We start from the raw sequence: 19,893 nt of genomic DNA on the forward strand, positions 1-19,893 counted from the left end.
TCATTAATTTAGTCCACGCGCAAGAAAGTCAAGGACGCAGCATTCCGAGTCGAAAGCAGCTCAATAATTCATTAGCCGCTTCTGGAAGTAGGTGGTTCGATTCCCCGACTGTCGATATCCTCGACACATCACATGTCATTACGTCTCACGCATGCCCGACGGTCCCTTGGCATTGATTGCTCGCAATGGTTGTCATAGTTACATACCCACAACAAGCAGGACGTACCAGAGGCACAAAATGCCGTACGGCACTGAAGCGAACGTGTGTTTTTATGCTGTGTGTTGCGTGGTGATGGCTATAGTATTGGAATTGCCAGTCGCGGTAGCAGCTTCTGGAAATCGCTATTGTTGATAACGCTCTACATTGTTGGAAGATAATGCCCCTTATCAGCGCGACAACAAAGGCCCATGGACAATGGGGAATACGAAATCTTCACAGTCTGTGCATCTTATCATTAAGAATGGCACCCCTTACATGGTCGATCCTCCCGAGGACACTGTTGCGTCGATCGTTGGTGCCTCCTTCTTGGTCATCATCTTCATCATCGCCTTCTCCCTGAACGCCATCGTGGTGGTGACTATTGGTTCGAGCTTCACCCTCAGGAGGCACCAGTTCAATGTGTTTGTGCTTAACGTGAGCCTGTGTTGTGTCCTCGAGTGCCTGCTGAACGTTTCCATGTCCATCGTCTACCTCATCAAGCAAGCATGGGAGTTTGGACAGGAGACTTGCAATGTGAACGCGTCCTGCATGCAGCTCATGATGGTGACGTCGACATTTGCTCTGGTGGCGGTGGTGACGGACAGAACGACGGCGCTGAAGAACCCTGCAAAGTACAACCAGAGGTTCAAGAGCGTTCTTCCCAAATTGGTGGTGCCGTTCTTGTGGGTGTGCGCCGTGGCATTGACTTTTCCTCCGGCAGCCTTCCTTTTCGACGCCAAACCTTTTTCCACGAAGTACTCCTGTGCGGTTGTAGGTGTCAAGAAGTGGGAGTATTCCCTTTCGGTGTCCGCGATCGGGTTCCTGGTTCCCTGGTGCGTTATCCTGGTGGACGTTGTGATCATCGGAGGGTTCATCTGTGAGGAGAGGAGGAAACAGGAGAGGCGGCAGAGGACAACGAGGAACCGCTCAGAAACGAACTTCCTGTTCACCTCAGCGCAAGTGTGGAACGAGCTTGAGAACCTTGTCTTCGTCGGAATCCTCCTAGTATTATACACCCTGCTCCTGGTGCCTCACATTCTCACCATGCAGATCCATCAAGTGACTTTGGACGGAGGAACCAGTCCATCAGCACCATTGCCAACCACTGCACCAATCGGCAACTCTTCAGGTTTAGACAAAGGAAAGAGGACACATGCACTGTCAGAAATGGCTGCAGGGACTTACGACGAGGCGTTCGTGTGGTTACGTTACATCTACTCCCTCTGCGTTCCCTTGCTTATATTGAAGGTCAACAAGGACATCAGAAAGAAATGCGAGATCACCTTCTGCTGCTGTCGGACCAACGCCATTGCCGTGTCTTCTCCAAGACTCCTAACGGCTCTTCCCCAGAAGAAGGCACTGCAAATGGACGAGAAGAAAACCTCGAAGAAGAAGCAGAAGTACAAGAGCGTGGCGCCTTTCAAGACGCCAGTACTCTTCTCAACGTCAGAGGGTCTTCACTTGAGGGTGGTCGACGACAACTTCTCCGGCTTCACGGACAACAGGGATCTGCTGGACCAGAGCCTTGGGAAGTCCCAATGGTCCGTGGAACCAAAGTTCGTTTGCGATTTCTGCGACGTGTCGTTGCAAGTGGAGGACTTCACCAACATGAAGGCCACCCCGCATTTCGGGGAGGTTCAGGCGAAAGAGGAGGACATGTACGTGACCGACGACGTCGAGACGGACGGTGACGTCAGCAATGACGACAAGGACGTGCGGTTCAGGTACAATCCTAACTTCAAGAGGCCAGAGGTGGATCCTCTCGCGAACGTTGCTCCAAAGGAGGATGGACGTCGGAAAAGAATTGTCGAAAGTGCCTCGGGAGGTAACAAGAAAAACGTGAGGTTCTCGAGTACCATAAACGAGATACCGCGCCAGTGGATGAACGACGGACATTCATCCCAGACCGAATCGTTGGCGGAGAGCGGAGTGTGGAGTGGAGGCGATTCGATGGTCGACGAGGACCTACCCAAGTTCGCGAAGATCATGATGCAGAACGAGAACACGATCCTAGACGCCAACACCTTCCTGGAGAAGCAGTTCCTGCAGACGGACAGCGGCCATCCGGACAGACGGACGCAAGAGCAGCAGGAAGGAGAAGAGATGGTTGCACTGGGGCGGGCACCAAACCCAAAGAGAAAGAGGAAAACTGAAGGGAGGACTTCATAGGTAATTATCTGTGTGCTTATGTTTGTCTGAAGCAATATTTTTCAACCCTGGCATCAATTACATCATGACATTTGTCATTTTAGTTTAGCGTAGGAATTTCCATTGAAAATATTTTTATAGTAGAAGGCTTCTGATTAATTGGAATTTTTTGGTGTTTAAATACAATAGGCCAATGATTGACGGTGGTATAGTCGGTAGGGCGTCTGACTGCCACGCGGGAGACCCGGGTTCGATTCCCGGGGTGGGTGATCTATTTCCCGCCTTGTCCCCGCATAAATCGTCTCCGGGGCTCACCCAGCCTCAAATCAATGTGTAACCGGGGGCAACCCTGGAATGTAAAGGAAGCTGGAGTGTGGTGCTGATCACATCATCTCTAAAATGGCCCAGATCGAGAATGTGTGGGACCCTACTCCCACATCCCCTAAATGTGCGTTCATGTCACGGATTATATGTACGGTGAACTTTACCTTTTCCCTAGGCCAGTGATTGGTTGATTGAGTTGGTTTATTTTCATTCGCTTTTCTTCCACTTTGTGGCTAATCGCGAAGATGAGAATGGGTGATGATATGTTGAGATTCATGAAAGGACACTCACAAATAGTACCCATGCCCAGACTGGGATTCGAACCCGTGACCTCTGGCATAGTAGCGCGATGTTGTAACCACTCTGCCACCAAGGCCGACAATATGCCAATGAAAATCAAAACTTACCAAATTAATTTAATGGTATTGGCCTGGGGAAACTGTAAGATTTCATTAGATCCATTGTCGATAACTACTTAATTTAAACTTAAATATACATTTGTCAACAAGCTTAGACATAATAGAATTAATTATTACTCTCAGAGGCGCAACCACGAATTTTTGTCGGGGGGGGACAAGTACCAGGAGGATAAAGATGTCAATAATAATAATATTAATAATAATAATGTCATTATTATTATTATTATTATTATTATTATTGTTGTCGTTTTGTCCTGGTATTTTTTCAAAATTTTGCGAAACAAATTTTTATTTGCAAAAAATTTGAAATCGAGGGGGCAATTGCCCCTCTGTGCCCCCCTGCATGTGCTCTTTCGGACGTCTGCAAGAAAAATGCAACAAATACAGTATATGAAAACTAATTCCTTCTTGATGTCATTTTGTCTTGCTACTCTCAGATTCTGCTAGCCTTTCTTTTCTTTACTTCAGAGTTTCCCCCCTTGCCTCCCATACAATTGGTTTCCGGTCAAGGTTGGGGGGGAGGGACAATGCCCCTCTGCCTCCTGTGGTATCGCCACTGATTACTCTTATACTATAAATTATTTAGTAATACTCAATTTCAAGGGCACAAATTGTTTAATGTATAAAGTTAAAAAAATAGAGAAGTATTTACAAGAAGAATTGTTGTGATCGGGGCATCGTCTTTTAATAAAGGAATTTCCGGGCCGTGAGCTCACGAAGGTTGAGAACTACTAAACTAGAGCATGTGAAGACTTTATTGATTTTTATTTTTTATTTTACTTAGCTTTTCTGCCACTTTTGGCTGATCGCGAAGATGAGGATGAATGATGATAAGATGAGATGGATAAGGCACAATCAGCTCCACAGTGGATTAAACCAGGGTGCGAAATCCTGGGGGTAACCGGGGGAATTTCCCCCACCAACAATCTTGGCAACAAGAATCCCCCCCACCAAACATTACCTGTGGGGGAGAGTTTTTGTTATAACAAACAAAAGATAAGCAATTACTTCTAATTTCAAATATACTGTACTAAGAATAATATCGAAAACATACACAAATTAGTATATTTGTGAGGGTTCAATGCTTTTTCTCTCTCAAGAGATCATTAACAAATCTACATCAATACAATAAAAGTAAAACAAGAATGCAAGACAATAATAACTATGAAATCTAATTGATTTATGTTAACATAAAGCACAAACTAAACAAAAACTTACACATAATAAAACCACTTCAACTATTTCATAATTTATTAACATCTTTAACCAGGAATTAGTTGGCTGCTTTACAATATCTGATATGCACAAAAGTAGCAATTTAATTTCCTTTATGTAAATAATAATAAAACATTATTAATTGAGTAATTTATTTTTACTTTTAATAACATTACAAATATGTTTATTGTATAATTTACATATTTGTTTGTGGGGGAGGGGGTTGTAGATTAAGAACTTTCTCCCCCCACCAGATTTCAATGATTTCGCACCCTGGATTAAACTGACTGTGACTCCAGACGCCAGAGCCTCGTCAGTCTGCAAGATGCAGCCGAGGGTGTAGTACGAAGAAATTTGGATTTCTTCTGAGAGGATCACCCCTTTCCAGCATATAATGAAAGCCTGTGTTGGTTATTTAGTGGTGTTTATCGATGTGAACAACCCCTCATCTTGGTGCTACTACCTGGAAAGAGCAGGGTAACGAGGCTACGGCGCCTGGAACCTCACCCAAGATAATCATCGGATATCTCTCCTGCTGTAAAGAAAATGAAGATCTATCACCTGTACACCTTACCATGAAGGTACATAGAGGTGTACAGGTAAGGTTATACGTATTAGAGCTGACGTGATCAGCATCACGTTTCGGCCTCCTTTAACCACAGGTTTTCCCCATGCCATTGGTTAGAGGCTAGGTGAGCCCCAGAGCTGGGACACTGTGGGGAAAAATTCCTCCTGAGATCAGCATTGTACCTACAATCTGATTCTCAGACATCTGGGAGTAGTAAACAATAGTGAAGTGATCGAACTTTGATCTCGTCACCAAGGTTACCGGGTTCGAGTCCAGATTAGGCATGAGTGTTCCTTTATCAATTTCATCTAATGATCACTCAAGGTCATCGTCGCGATTTGCCAAAGTGGCAGAACAGTGACGCTAAATAACAAAAATACAAATAGGTTCGAGTCCTGAGTAAGGCATGGATTTTTTTTGTCTATACCGGACCTAGAGCAGTGGAGAAGCGAGACAGAAAAAAAAACACGCCTTAAGTCGCTTTGCAGTAAGTTCTCCTTATCCTCCTTGTTGGTGAATTGTTTCGCTATACCGTTTCTAGGGAATCTCCGAAAACGCAGCTGTAAAATTATTAACCTTTTTCTCAAATTATTTTGATTCGATTACAGATGGGCTACATTTTAGTATTTCTCATCCTCCTTTTAAACTGTTGATGGGTTCCGATTGGTCTGTCAGTCTGTGTTCCGCTAACTATTTCACCAAAGAGACCGATAAGATCGAAGCAAAAATAACCGAAATGGAATAGTACGACATTATGCTATTGTAAAGCAATTTGATACCGACAGATAATATTAGCGATAATAGTAATAATAGCTAGTATATTAACTTTCATATTTGACATTGAAACTATTTATATCTCCGGAATTAATATTCTACAGGAAAATAATCAGACAGCGCCAATTAGTATTTTAATCAGGCGATTAGTATTCTACAGTGGAGCTAAATTCATTCACTCCCTACCTCTCTCTCTCTCTCTCTCTCTCTCTCTCTCTCTCTCTCTCTCTCTCTCTCTCTCTCTTCTCTCTCTCATTAGGGCCTCCCGGATGGCGTAGTGTAAACCTCGTCGCCTTTTAATCAAGGTGTCCCGGGTTCGATACCCGGTGGAGACACATGGCACAGTGGTTCGGATTCCACTTTAAACTGTAGGTCCAGTTCCGATTAGCCTTCCTGTGCATAAATAAAGTGGACTTAAAACAACAAATCAATCTCTCTCTATCTCTCTCTCACACACACAGAGAGAGAGAGAGAGAGATAATCAAAAATGGGGAAAAGATAAGAATAAAAAGAGAAATAGAAAGGAATAGAGTAGGAAGGAAAGCGAGAAAAGGATAGTAATAGAAATAGAAAAGTGCAAAATAGATGAAGAATGGGGGAGAAGAGAAACTGAAAGAGAGAGAGAGAGAAATAAGTGGAAAATTAGATTTGTGAAAGGAAGAGTAAAGAAAAATGGTAAAGGAGAAATAGAAAAATAGGAAAAGTAAGAAAGCGAAAAAGTGATAGTGCTAGAGAGGATTAACGAAACAGATAAAGAAAGAAAGAGAGAGACAATCAAAGAAATACAGAAAGAATAAGATAGGAGAAAGATATAAAAATAGTAAGAGTAAAGTATAGAGTCTGAGAGAGAAAGAACAATAATAGAGAGAAATGGAAAGAGAAAAAAGCGAGAAACGCTGTAGCCATAGCAAAGGAAGAAGGAAGGATATGAAGAGACGGAAGAGTTAATTTTCTCTGCGAGAGTACAGCTATGGGAAATAGTTTTCGTCTTATCACTTCATGAAGCCACTTCTCAGATTGCCTTTGCGTGTGGATGTTGAAGATAAAGCAGGAAAAGAATCGAGCTTGTTTCAGCCATTTCAACCTGGCTTCATTTTGGGTAATAAAGAAAGTCAATTGGGGGAACTTGGCGGCAGTCAAAAACTGCCTTATCTAACTGCTTCCTGTAACCATATCCGCTTGTTGCCAACCGCATGAAGATATCTCCATGGGAAGATCAAGGTCGTTTTCACATTTCAACACAGGTCTCCCTGCATAACCGTAACCTGAACAATAGATGAAAGAGTTCAAGGGTTTTCCAGTTTTTTCTAATATATAAAAAAGTCGTTTCAAGAGGGTAAATACGAAATTTACATGTGCTTTATGTCTCAATGAGAGTGGATTTACACTGCCTTTCGAACTGTGGCTTCAACTGGAATCGAACCAGGAAGTCAGGGCCGGCCCTAGGTGGGTATGCCGGGGGGCATACAATATACGCTTGTCCTACAACGAAAATTTTTCAGATGTCAGGGAAGTACGAAGTACAGGTGTTCTATATCATCATAAGCTAGGGCCGGGGACTTTATGTCCTATAAAAGTGTAAAATATGTATGTAAATATGTCAGAAAAAATTAAAAATATGTCTTAAAAATTGATCTTCGGATTATTGGTAAAATCAAAGTCTGCCGACGTGAGCGCGTAACTGTCAGTTTTTTTAATTGTTGTAAAATGGATAAAAGAAGGTCTACAACAGTTCAAATTCGTTTCGTTTCTCGCTGGCGATTCTCGTGAATGCGTACAACAATGAAGGGCAAAGTTCGTTCACATCATGCAAGCTCAGACAATAACGCAGATGCATGGACGCCCGGAGGGGGGCAAGGGGTCGCTTTCTCTCCTCCAGGAAAAAATTCCTGCGGGTGTGCCTGCACAGAGGTGTCACGGATGTTTTCAGTTTCGAGTCTCACAATAAATGGATAATAAAGATCCGGATACATGTTAAATAATTATTTGTATGTAGGAAAATTAGGAAATTATAGATAGCTGAATATGTCATCTTGCCTGAAAAAGGAATAAATATGTTGTAAAAACAAAAAATCATAAAATATGCCAAATTATGTCCTATCAAATTTGCTAATTTCAGTTTATTATCACCAGATACGTCAAGATCTCACTCCGGAATTCGATCCCATGATATATAAAATATATGAAAAATATGTTATAACATTAAGTCCCGGGCCCTAATCATAACATAAACATTATTACGATTATTAAACAATTAAATCATATATTCCTATTTTTAACCTAGAGCAATAAGCAGAACATGTTCAAGATTAAAATCAAGAATTATTAGGAGGCTAATAAATATATGTGTGTGTGTGTGTGTGTGTGTGTGTGTGTGTGTGTGTGTGTGTGTGTGGGTGGGTGTGTGTGTGTGTGTGTGTGTGTGTGTGTGTATAGGACAATGATTTAGTCTTACTTCGTACTAAGAGACAAAAATCCCTAACTTCAAACCACTGAAAAATTCTGTACTCGCCGAAAGTATAGTATCTCTAGTATTCTAGCACTTTCTGCAACGCCGACCCAAGGGGGGGGGCGGGACACTCCCGAGACCCCGCGTTTCGTATGGCACCGCGCCAGCTAAATATGATGTGTACGGTTTATTATGAGTTTATAGAACGGTGGTGCTTCCAATGAAGCAACTAATTTGACTTTTCCTGACTTCATGGATAGTTTTGACACACTTACAAATATCCCAAATTACTAATATAATATTCTAAACAAGTTACTACATAAATATGGTGTTAAAAAATTTCAATGAAAACAGTTAATTTCCTTAAAAATCATGGCGTGGAAATATATTACGTGAAACAATATATATTTACAATACCGCGGTGGTCTCTTACTGCACTTTTGTTTTTCATGCAGTGATAATTATTGTTCCTTTCATTTCCTACTTGCCACTGGTGCAATGTTTATAACATTTAATTGCAAAACTGAGTGTGTTCAATATCAAGGATATTTTACCTATCTACAATTTTTAGTGGTATCCAATAGCATCTATTATAATTCTCCTTGTTTACTTTTCATTGAATTTTCAGATAGAGATAGAGGAAGATAGAAAGGAAGAAGGGAGGAGGTCAGAGTAAGATGTAGGAAATAGAATCAGAGATAAGAAGAATGGGAGAGAGAGTAAGCAGAGATAGAAAGAAATTGAAACACAGAGGAAGAAATGAAGTCAGAGTAATAAATAAATAAAGACAGGCAGGAAGAGACAAAAAAAGGAGAGGAGTGGGAGTGTCAGAGCCAGATAAAAAGATAAACAGACGTGAAGAAAGAATTAGAGAGAGTCAGAGCAGATGGAAATAGAAACAGAGAGAAAATTAAGACAGGAAAATACACAACGAGAAAAACAAAGAGTCGAAGTGAAATAGAAGTATCAACAAAGAGGAAGAAATAATGATACAGATATATAGAAATAGAGAGAGAGAATGGAAGGAAACAAAGATAAAGTCAGAGATAGATAGAAAAAGACAAGAACGGTAGAAAGACAAAATGACAGATAGGTATAGGGAATAATACAGTATATGCGTACTGACAAGGAGAAATAGAAAGAAGAATGTATGGGGTAAGGGGTGCGCGCGTAAGCATGCAGTGGTTTTTTGGTAGATGAAGATATTTGCATATACTTCTTTTGCCATTTTGCCTTTGCTGTTACATCAAATGTGGCGCATTATTGTGCAATAGTAGCCAAATGGCGCCTAAATGTTGCAATCAACTTTTGAACACTGACTAATCAATTCACAGAACCTCCCGACGGCGTATTGGTAAACTTGTCGTCCTGGAGTAAAGAGGTCCCGGGTTCGATACACGATGGAGGCACATAGTGGTTGGGGTCCCACTTAAAATTGTATGTCCAGTTCCGATTAGCCTCACTGTGCATAAAGTGGACTTAAAACCAAACGAAATTCACGGATTCCAATATTCAAGTCATACTTAGAAACGTGTCTATGAGTTTGAACGTGCCGGTCGCCGTGGCGGAGTGGTTAGCACATCGCACTACGGTGCCAAGGATCCCGCGTTTGAATCCCGTCCTGGGCATGGCTGTTTGTGAGTCTCTATTCATCTCAAATTAGCTAAGAATGGCACAAAAACGAAGTAAAATAAAGCAATAATAATAATAATGACTTTGGACGTAAGGTTTCCAAATCAATCTCTGACGCTATTAATTACACTGTTAAAAAGTACCGAAAATATAAATATTGTACCGTTAAAACTTAGTCTGATTGTTAATTTACAAAAACAAAACTGGACGTAACGGCTTTTTATTTAAATGTTAATACAGAATTACGCATAAAGATACAGAATGATTATAAATTACAGTCGCCTGCTCCATAAACATTTTTCTAAAAGTGAATCATACATTCATAATGTAACGGTCATAGTAATTTTTCCATGGCAGCGGAAATTGACGGTTTTAGACCATTTCTTCAGCCAACTCTTACAGTGTACATGCAATCAAGACTTGTAAGGTTCAGATTAAGACTGCAATTCCCCAATACTTTGAAAACTATTTTAAAAATAGCATAGTTTGAAAGTACTTTAACACAGATATAGAGGAAAGTTAGCTGTTTCCGAAAACAAATTGCCAATTCAACTTTTTCCTGTTTTAATTTCATGTTCAACCGCATTCTTTAAGTTTAATCGATGTTCAGTTTTCAAGTTGCCAACTAGATATCGGGCACCTCCCGGCACGAAGTAGCTAATCATTCAGTGGTGTGTGTATTCGTTTTCTAACTGAATGGGATTGACCTAATTCTTTAGTGATTATACTTGGTTCAGTATCTTGCATGCACAGAATGTCCAATTTCTCACGTCTGATGTAAAAAATATGGTGTATTTAAAGATAAAATTATATTGTTACTCGTCTGTCCCCCACACTTTACCTCCGCACTCTAGGTTCGGTGCACTTCGTACTCGGCTCAGATTTGTCTAGGGGTATCTTTCTTTGTACGACAATGCACGTGGGTTGCTACAAGTCAACATAATTATATAATTAACTACAAGAGACAACGGATAACTTTTGCGAAACCTTTATGATCAGGGGAATAAATTACCTTGTCCAGCATGTGTGAAATTAAAAACGGAAATTTTGGATATTTTCTATAGTTTAATTAATGTAAAATTTGAAGTATATACAAGTCGTATCCGAACGTTCATTTCTCTAATTATCGGGCCAAAACTCTAATTTTGATGTTGGAATATCTATTGTTTGTACCTGGATGCTTTACATTTTATGAAATACATCTGAAGTACGCTTGTCACAAGGTAGACTCGCGTTACTCCAAGAAACGTCTTAACAGGCGCTAGGCCGCCCGACGTGTACATTTCTCAACCTCTACGGTGACAAGGCACTAGGCTGCCCGGCGCACCGTAATTACTTCAAAATAACATCCAGTACAACTACCTTTTTACCTGTAAACTGGACACCACTTGCCCGGCAATCCAATCTCTTACAGCATCCGTTTCGGGAGATCTGTCCTCCGGTCCTAGCCGACCGAAGCAAAAACAGCCTCTCCCTTCCAAGTCTCAGTTCCAACAGCCGACCTCCCCTACTCTCATCTGGGAGTTTATATACGTTTGGTTGGCGTCTGCTGCCAACCGCCCTTCTTTCAAAATTTTTAATCTTTAACAGCTAAACTGCCCGCCTTTCTTTTGAACGTTCGAAACACGAAGCAAGAACAGAGAGCTACATGGTATTTATACATGGAATAATATGAACCTAAAAATGCATAATAAATTGATTTACACTAATAACACATATATATGTTTATACACGTAATTACCCAATTAATTAACATATTAATAAATATTGCAATAAGAAAAAAACACTGTTGCCCTGACTCGGGGGCAGGGTAACAGATTCCCCCTCCCCAGCGTTACAATTCAATCTGAAATTTAAATTTCAGTCTATGTGAATTGTCTTAAAGTCACTGAGAAAAGTTAAGTACTGTATCTGAAAAAGAAAAATTCACTGATAACGTTATTTTCACTACACATCACAATCGTCTCTCTGAAAAAGAAGAGTCTCGATTTCACTGCACTAAATATCCAACTTCCACACGGATTCTTCCTCCTGGAATCCTGGAATCTCCTGGACATCTGGGTCATCTGGTCATCAGGACTGCTCCCAGGTGCAGACAGCTCCTCCACCTTCCAACGAACATGTCCAGCTCCCGCTCTAGGGTCGACTCAGCCTCCTCCTCGGTCCATCCGAAGAACTCCCGGCTCCTTAGTCCCCTAGTCCTTGCGTCTGAGACTTCTGCAGTACTCGGTTCGACTCCTGCCGAATTTCAGCTTCAAATGCTTTTAAAAAGTTCTATCGTTCGATCATACGACCCGACTTAAAAATGGCTTCCCCATTTTTCCATCTATAAGGAAACTTTCCCTTCCTTTTCCGGGCATCGAACTGACATCCTTCAGCATTCTCTTAACGATGAAAATCTCATGTCTTCATGATCACAATTGTCACCACCCTTTATCGGCAAAAGGTTGACATAACATAAAATCCAACAGTCCGTAATTGAAATCTTATATTCACATGAAATAAATTTACCAGAACACTAATGTGTATCGACAATAAATCAGGAACTTAATTACTACTGTACAAACAAGAAGTCTGTCACTCGGCTTCCTTTCCATCATTTTTCACAGCCCTTCTACCCCCTCCCCTTGAGATGGATTCTCAGGGTAGAATTTAGGGACGAGTGCTTTCCCTCACACTTCTCAAATTTCTTCTCGGAATGACCTTCAGCTGGTCAACGTTAGCCAGAACTCTCTTCCCCTCACCTTCCTTTTCCAAAACAACATTATTTGGAGTAGTGAAATTCAGAATTCTGTAGATCCCTTTGAATTTCGGGAAAAAGCACGCAGTTTGCTTATTAAAAGCAGATGAAATCCTATGCTCTTGAACCAGTACTCGATCTCCGACACGAAGATTAACCCTTCTTCTGCCCTTATTGTAGGCCCTTGACGCCTTTTGCCTCGCCTTTTCTTCTTTTTCTCTTGCAAATTCGAAAGCCGCGCCCATTCTTTCCTTTAACTGTATGACGTAATCCATCTGTCTCTCCGCCGTGACGTCCTCCTCGGTTCCATCTTCCCTCTGAAGCTCCATTTTCCGAGTGTCATGCGGTGTGTACAAATCACTTCCAAAGAACAAGAATGACGACTTCAATCCAGTCATCGAATTCGTTGCATTATTAATGGCAAAACTTATCGCGTCTAAGTTTACAGCCCACGACGAGTGTTCCTTGCAGAACTTCCCAAGTGCTTGCTTGATTATCTTAATTGCTGCTTCTGATTTATTTCCCTTCGGTCTATATGGCGTAATATAGACAGGCTTGCAATTCACAGAACGCAACGTTTGTGAATACAGTTTGCTTCGAAATACACTCTGGTTGTCACTGACAACGTATTTCGGAAATCCTGATTGAAAACAGTACCTCAAGAATGCTTGCGAGATCGTCCTCGCCGTTGTAGTTCTAAGCGGTGTCAAGCTTATGTGCCTTGAGAACTCATCTTGAATGACTAAACAGTACTTGTATCTCCCCTTCGTACTTGTAGGCAGTGGTCCAAAAATGTCCAGAAACACTTTGTATCCAGGCGCAGTAGATTTCTTCGAGTTCATGAATCCCATCTTTCTGCTGTTGTCAGGATTATACTGAAGACAAGTGATACAACTTTTGCAATAGTTACTGACATCTTTGACTACTCCGTCCCAAGTATAATTCTCTAGGACCTTAAACAATGTCTTTCCATGTCCTAAGTGCGCAGATAATAAATCATCATGCGAAGATTTAAGTACTTCACTCTTCAACTTCTCTGGTACCCACAGCTTCAATCTGGAGCTAAACGGTGGATAAAGTCCAGTGTTTTCGTCAACGAAACGGTAAAGCAGTCCATCATCGTCGAGACAGGAATGTTGCAGATAAAAGTCAAATTTTCTCTTCTCTCGAGAATCCTTTATTTCAACTTCTTCTCCATTTAAACATCCAATTAATTTCGACAAGTAAGGATCACTCTGTTGTTCTCCTTTCCACATTTCTTTATCGTTAAGATCTACGGGCGGCGAAGTTTCTTTCTGTCCGTCCGTCTGTCTTCCATTTACAGTGTTGCCAGCTGCATCTGTAAACATAGCTTCCGTTTTCCTTTTCTGCTTCCGGTCGAATTTTTGACACACTTTGCCTTCGACTTTAGGAATCTCGTTGTGTTCCATTATCGTCCCATCAGGCATCTCTAATCTGAAATATCCTTCAGGCTTGATGTCCTCTATCGGATAATTCTCTTCTGCATCCGAAGATCCAATGTAATTCTCCCTCTCAGAGAATCCCGTTTCGATCCTCGACAAGTAGTCAACCGCTGTGTTATTTCTACCGGCAATGTATTTTACTGTAACTGGAAACCTGGTCACCCTGTTTATCATTCTGTTTATGTGGCTCGGAATCTGAGATGATTTCAAGATGTCCACGAGCGCAGAATGGTCAGTGTAAGCTATCACTTCCGGTGCTTGCAGAAAGTAATATTCAAATTTCTCCAGACCCATGGTCAACGCAAATAACTCTTTCGCTGTGACAGAATAAGAACGCTGAGTGTCAGACAGCTTCTTACTCCCAAATGCAACAGTCTGCAATTTTCTCGTTTTGTCGTCCTCCTGAGCTACGATATAGCCAAGCGCTATGTCAGAGCAGTCTACAAACAAGTGAAACGGTTTCGAAACGTCAGGAATCTTGAGATCAGGACTATTTACAATTGCATCCTTCAACTTCTGCAAACTCTCTTCTTGTTCTTTTCCCCAAGAAAATTTCCTATTTCCTTGTAACAAGTTCGTGATCGGTTTGGATATCTTTGCTTGGTCCTTTATGAAATCCGACAGAAAATTTAAGAAACCTACTAGTCTCCTAACTTGCTTGATATTTCTCGGGCGCTGCAATTGCTCTGCTTGTTTCCTCTTACTTTCCGCACAAGATATAGTATTTTCTGAAATTGTAAACCCAAGAAAATCAATTTTCTTTTTGAAGAGACGCGACTTTCGATAACTAATCGTCAGTCCTTTGTCTTTCATCTTTCCCAGGACAGAATCCAACACACTCAGTTGTTCTTCCTCGGTAGCGTTTGCAATAACTACGTCATCATAATAACATATTGCATCAGTTTGATAATGCTCTCTTAGCGTCTTTTGCATCAGTTCTGCAAGGTGAAAAGGTCCACTACGACAGCCATAAAATAACCTTTTGTGTCTAAACGTTCCCATTTCTGTCAAGAATCCTGCATATTTTCTTGTATCTTCAGAAATCTGCATATTTGCAAATGCAAACGGAATGTCCAGAACTGTAAATATAGTTCCCCCAGAAAGCTTACATATTGTCGACGTAATATCAGGTATTTCTCTACGTCTAGTCTCCAATCTCTTATTCAAGCCTTTGCTGTCGATGATCACTTTACATGTGTTATCTCTCTTCACATGAAGGATAGGCGGCGAAAGGTAATCTGTATCACCCCTTTCAATGATCCCGTCTTCAAGCATCTGCTCAATCGCCTGATTCATTAATTTCCTCTTTTGCTCAGAAAGTGGCCTAGGTTTCGCTCGGAACGGCTTTTCGTTATTCACATCCAAACGAACCTCATAATCCTTTGCTAATCCCGGTTTATCTTGAAAAACATCAATATGCCTTCTCAGTATGGCATTCAATTTCGGCTTGCTTTCCTCTGAGATATCGGTACCCTCCATCAGCATGGCAATCCTTCTCTCTTCGTCAACCCCCTCCCCTTTGATGTCGCTGCTACGTGTCTCCGCTCCGCAAGCAGAAACGTTTTCTCGGACTCCTTCGACTCCATCCGTGGTCGAACCCAGTCCCCTTGAACCAACAGCATCAACGCTGTCACGTGTCGACGGCGCATCAAAAGGCACGATTTTCGAAAGATCAGGCTCAATTGCCCACCCGTTACGATGAATCATGGGTATAAGTCCCAGCTTAGCCATTAATGTCCTTCCCATTAACATTTCATGATTAGCATTAGATAACACAAATATCTGATCCCGAGCCTTGTGTCCGTGAAACTTAATATTCACGTAAGCACTCCCCAGAGATTCCACATTTCCTTCCGCAAGTATTACTTTAGTTCTGCAACCCTTCAATTTCACTCCATTTGTCTTCATCTTCTCGAAGACCTCCAAAGACACAAAGTTATTGGACGACGCCGTATCAATACATGCGTGTACTTCCACGTTAGCCACGTTGCATAAAACGATAGGTTTCCTTACGTCTTTTACATTTACATTGTGACGTGAAAAATTTTCCTTCCGCGTAAAATTTGCAGTTTCCACGCCACGAACTTGACAAATTCGTGGCGACTCTACGAGTTTTTGTTGCTTCCTTCCCACGTTCATTAATCTTGTTTTCCCTATGGTGATTTGAAGCTCTGCAACCTTTCTGTCCACAAGTGTAGCATAATTTATTTCTCTGGCAATCTTCTTTCGAAAAGCGGTTCTGTTTGTTTTCATCCCTCACCGCAAGCCGCGAGGGTGGAGGGCGTGAAACCACATGTTCAGCCCTCAAGCGCTCGACTTTCGGGCGGTCAAAAGCAATGCTCACAGGGTCCAAGAAAATATCAGATTTCTTTCTCCCCCTCTCCTCTTCGAATTCCTGGTTAACGGACTTTCTCAGAGCCAAGTTGCGAATTTCGTCTTCAGAAACGAAAGACTTGAATCTCTGCCTTTCCAAAAACTCCGCTTGCAATTCTAGCGAGTACTCGCACATTTCTCTCATAGAAGTGAATGTCTTGTTGTACAAATAATCCCTAAATACCGGATTGCAGTGCGATTTCACAAAGTCAATTCTCTCCTGTGCAGAAGCCGAATTCCTTATCCTACTAAAATGCCTGTCAACTTTGCGAACGTATTCCGCCAATCCCTCGTTAGCAAGTTGAAACCTTTGCGACAAAAATAACTCTGCTTCTCTCTGATAATCCAATCCGTGAAAAGCCTGCAAGAATTTATGCCTGAATTGTGAAAACTCAGCGAACGGTTCCGTGAACAAAAACCACTCCCTCGCTTCATTTCGCAACGAAAGAGGAATAAACTGCTTCAGAAGATCATCTTCAGCAATTTTCAGCGTTCTCGCGTAATCTTGAATCCTATCCAGATACGAAAAAGCATCTTCCTTCCCTACATTTCCCTCAAATGTCGGAAGCGGCAAACGAATTTCCTCCGTTGTCACTCTCGGAACGCACCTCTGTTCCTCAACAACAGAAAGTTCTGACTCGGTCGGGCTGGACCTACTCGAGTTACCAAGCGACATTCTTGTAACTTCCCCTTTTCTGTTTCGCAAGATCACCGGTTCGATCCTCGTCCGTTTCTCTCCTTAACTTTCAAACCAAAAATCTAGTTCAATATCCTGCGACACGCCTTCAAAGAAAATAAGTTCAATCGCGGACAGAGCCCCCAAATAAATAAGTTCAATCCCGGACAGAGCCCACAAATAAATATGTTACTCGTCTGTCCCCCACACTTTACCTCCGCACTCTAGGTTCGGTGCACTTCGTACTCGGCTCAATTTTGTCTAGGGGTATCTTTCTTTGTACGACAATGCACGTGGGTTGCTACAAGTCAACATAATTATATAATTAACTACAAGAGACAACGGATAACTTTTGCGAAACCTTTATGATCAGGGGAATAAATTACCTTGTCCAGCATGTGTGAAATTAAAAACGGAAATTTTGGATATTTTCTATAGTTTAATTAATGTAAAATTTGAAGTATATACAAGTCGTATCCGAACGTTCATTTCTCTAATTATCGGGCCAAAACTCTAATTTTGATGTTGGAATATCTATTGTTTGTACCTGGATGCTTTACATTTTATGAAATACATCTGAAGTACGCTTGTCACAAGGTAGACTCGCGTTACTCCAAGAAACGTCTTAACAGGCGCTAGGCCGCCCGACGTGTACATTTCTCAACCTCTACGGTGACAAGGCACTAGGCTGCCCGGCGCACCGTAATTACTTCAAAATAACATCCAGTACAACTACCTTTTTACCTGTAAACTGGACACCACTTGCCCGGCAATCCAATCTCTTACAGCATCCGTTTCGGGAGATCTGTCCTCCGGTCCTAGCCGACCGAAGCAAAAACAGCCTCTCCCTTCCAAGTCTCAGTTCCAACAGCCGACCTCCCCTACTCTCATCTGGGAGTTTATATACGTTTGGTTGGCGTCTGCTGCCAACCGCCCTTCTTTCAAAATTTTTAATCTTTAACAGCTAAACTGCCCGCCTTTCTTTTGAACGTTCGAAACACGAAGCAAGAACAGAGAGCTACATGGTATTTATACATGGAATAATATGAACCTAAAAATGCATAATAAATTGATTTACACTAATAACACATATATATGTTTATACACGTAATTACCCAATTAATTAACATATTAATAAATATTGCAATAAGAAAAAAACACTGTTGCCCTGACTCGGGGGCAGGGTAACAATATTAAGAAAAGAAGGATTCATATAGACTAGAAATTCCAATGTCATTTGCGTCAACCAACAGCAACGTTTCACACCTTAGCGGCACAAAAACGCTGCACAAGCAGTGTTGCCACAATCTAGGAGCAAAATTTCCCTTTGTAAGGGTCAGAATTTCCCTTTTTCCCTTCATATAAAGAAATCACAATAATAATAAAATTTATAATAATAGTATTAGTAGTAGTAATAGTATCAGCAATATATTCGGTGGCCCATGTTCGTATGTATTAAAATCAAAATGTTAAACAAATACATCTTTTTTTTTTGTACCAGATGTCCCATTCTCGAATCCTAGTAAGTGATGCATGAATATACAATTGTGTTTGTTCCTTCACCCATTTCATAAGTACATAATTTATCCTCATCGTCGTGTTTAACCGAATATGTAGGGAAAAAGACGTAAAATAAACATTTTATAAATATAAAGAGACGCTAGATTTCTACTCAAGACTAGAAATAAGAACTAAACGGCAAAAGATTATGAATATGAAGGTGGAACTATAATAATATGATCTTTAATACATATAAACCGTTCCAATATTGCGGCTGTGGACTGAAATGTTCCTGAATTTTGTATTTTTCATGGAATTTGCCTTTAAGCCTAACATTTCCCTCCAAAAGGGAAATTTCCTTTCAAGTGTTGCCACAATCTCAGGATACAATTTCCCTTTTCAAAGGAGTGGAATTTCCCTTTTTCGCCCGGTTTCTCCCTTCATCTAACAACAATAATAATAATTAGTAGCAGCAGTAATGCTTTATTTGACCCACGTTGGTATGTATGAAAAATGTTTCAAAAAATCTTGACGTACGTGCTTATAGCCATTCTTCTTGCTACCGGACCAGATGTCCCAGGTTCGAACCCTGGTCAAGCACGATGTACAGTTGTGTTTGTTCCGTCAGTCATGGTGGATATTAAACTGGAACGAAATATAACCTGAACAAAAATTGAGCGTGATGCCTTCAATATTCCATGAAATTTTGGTATTTTTCATAGAATTTCTCTTTTCGTTTAAAATTCGGTCCAAATTTCCCTGCATAAGGGAAATTTCTCTTGATGTGGCAACAGTGTACAAGTCGATTGAAGAAATCGTCTAGTGATACACGACACATGTGGCCACACTGCTTTGTTTAAGATGGGGATGAGTGACGATAATATGAATTTGATGAAAGGAAACTCACAAAGAATCAGGGTGTAAGGGATGATCCTTTCGGAAAGCAACCAAATGTCAACTTCACTTCTACGTAGTGCAACCTGGACTCCATTTTGCAGACTAACAAGGCTCTGGCGTTTGGACCCATGGCCAATATAGTTGTATGGGACTTGTGTTGTGTGCTGTCCATATGCGTTTGTGATATCGAAAAGTGTCGGTTGAATTTAAGTACTGATAAAAGAAAAATTACATCGGTATCGGCTTAGCCCTGGTTATTTTCCTTAATGTGTACACTGTGCCACGCTGTATGTTTTGCTTGTACTACAGGGTGAGTCAAAAGTAAATTTACATAGGAGCTTTTCCTTTAATTGTCCTTGAATGGTTTGGTTGTCCAGTTTCCTGGTGCATGGATCGGTCGCAATGGCCCCGTTGAGTGGCCACCGCTGTCTCCAGAACTGACACTCATGGATCCTGTCTTTTGGGGTCAAGGCGCTCGTCTACTCAGTTAAGATTCAGAACGTGCAGTATCTGAAG

The 19,893-nt window shown here is 41.2% G+C and overlaps 1 protein-coding gene across 1 annotated transcript in view; it reads left to right on the forward strand.

The window, feature by feature from the left end:
* Window positions 1-230: 230 nt before the first annotated feature.
* LOC145985169 (uncharacterized) overlaps window positions 231-19,893 on the forward strand; it is a 52,706-nt gene continuing 33,043 nt past the window's right edge. The window contains exon 1 of the mRNA XM_083118868.1: window positions 231-2,368. Within this exon, the coding sequence (XP_082974994.1) occupies window positions 416-2,368 (1,953 nt within the window). The 5' untranslated portion in view covers window positions 231-415. The remainder of the gene's footprint in view (window positions 2,369-19,893) is intronic.

The sequence above is a fragment of the Lepisma saccharinum genome, chromosome 1 (genome assembly GCF_977018435.1).
Source record: "Lepisma saccharinum chromosome 1, izLepSacc3.1, whole genome shotgun sequence".
Taxonomy (NCBI): domain Eukaryota; kingdom Metazoa; phylum Arthropoda; class Insecta; order Zygentoma; family Lepismatidae; genus Lepisma; species Lepisma saccharinum.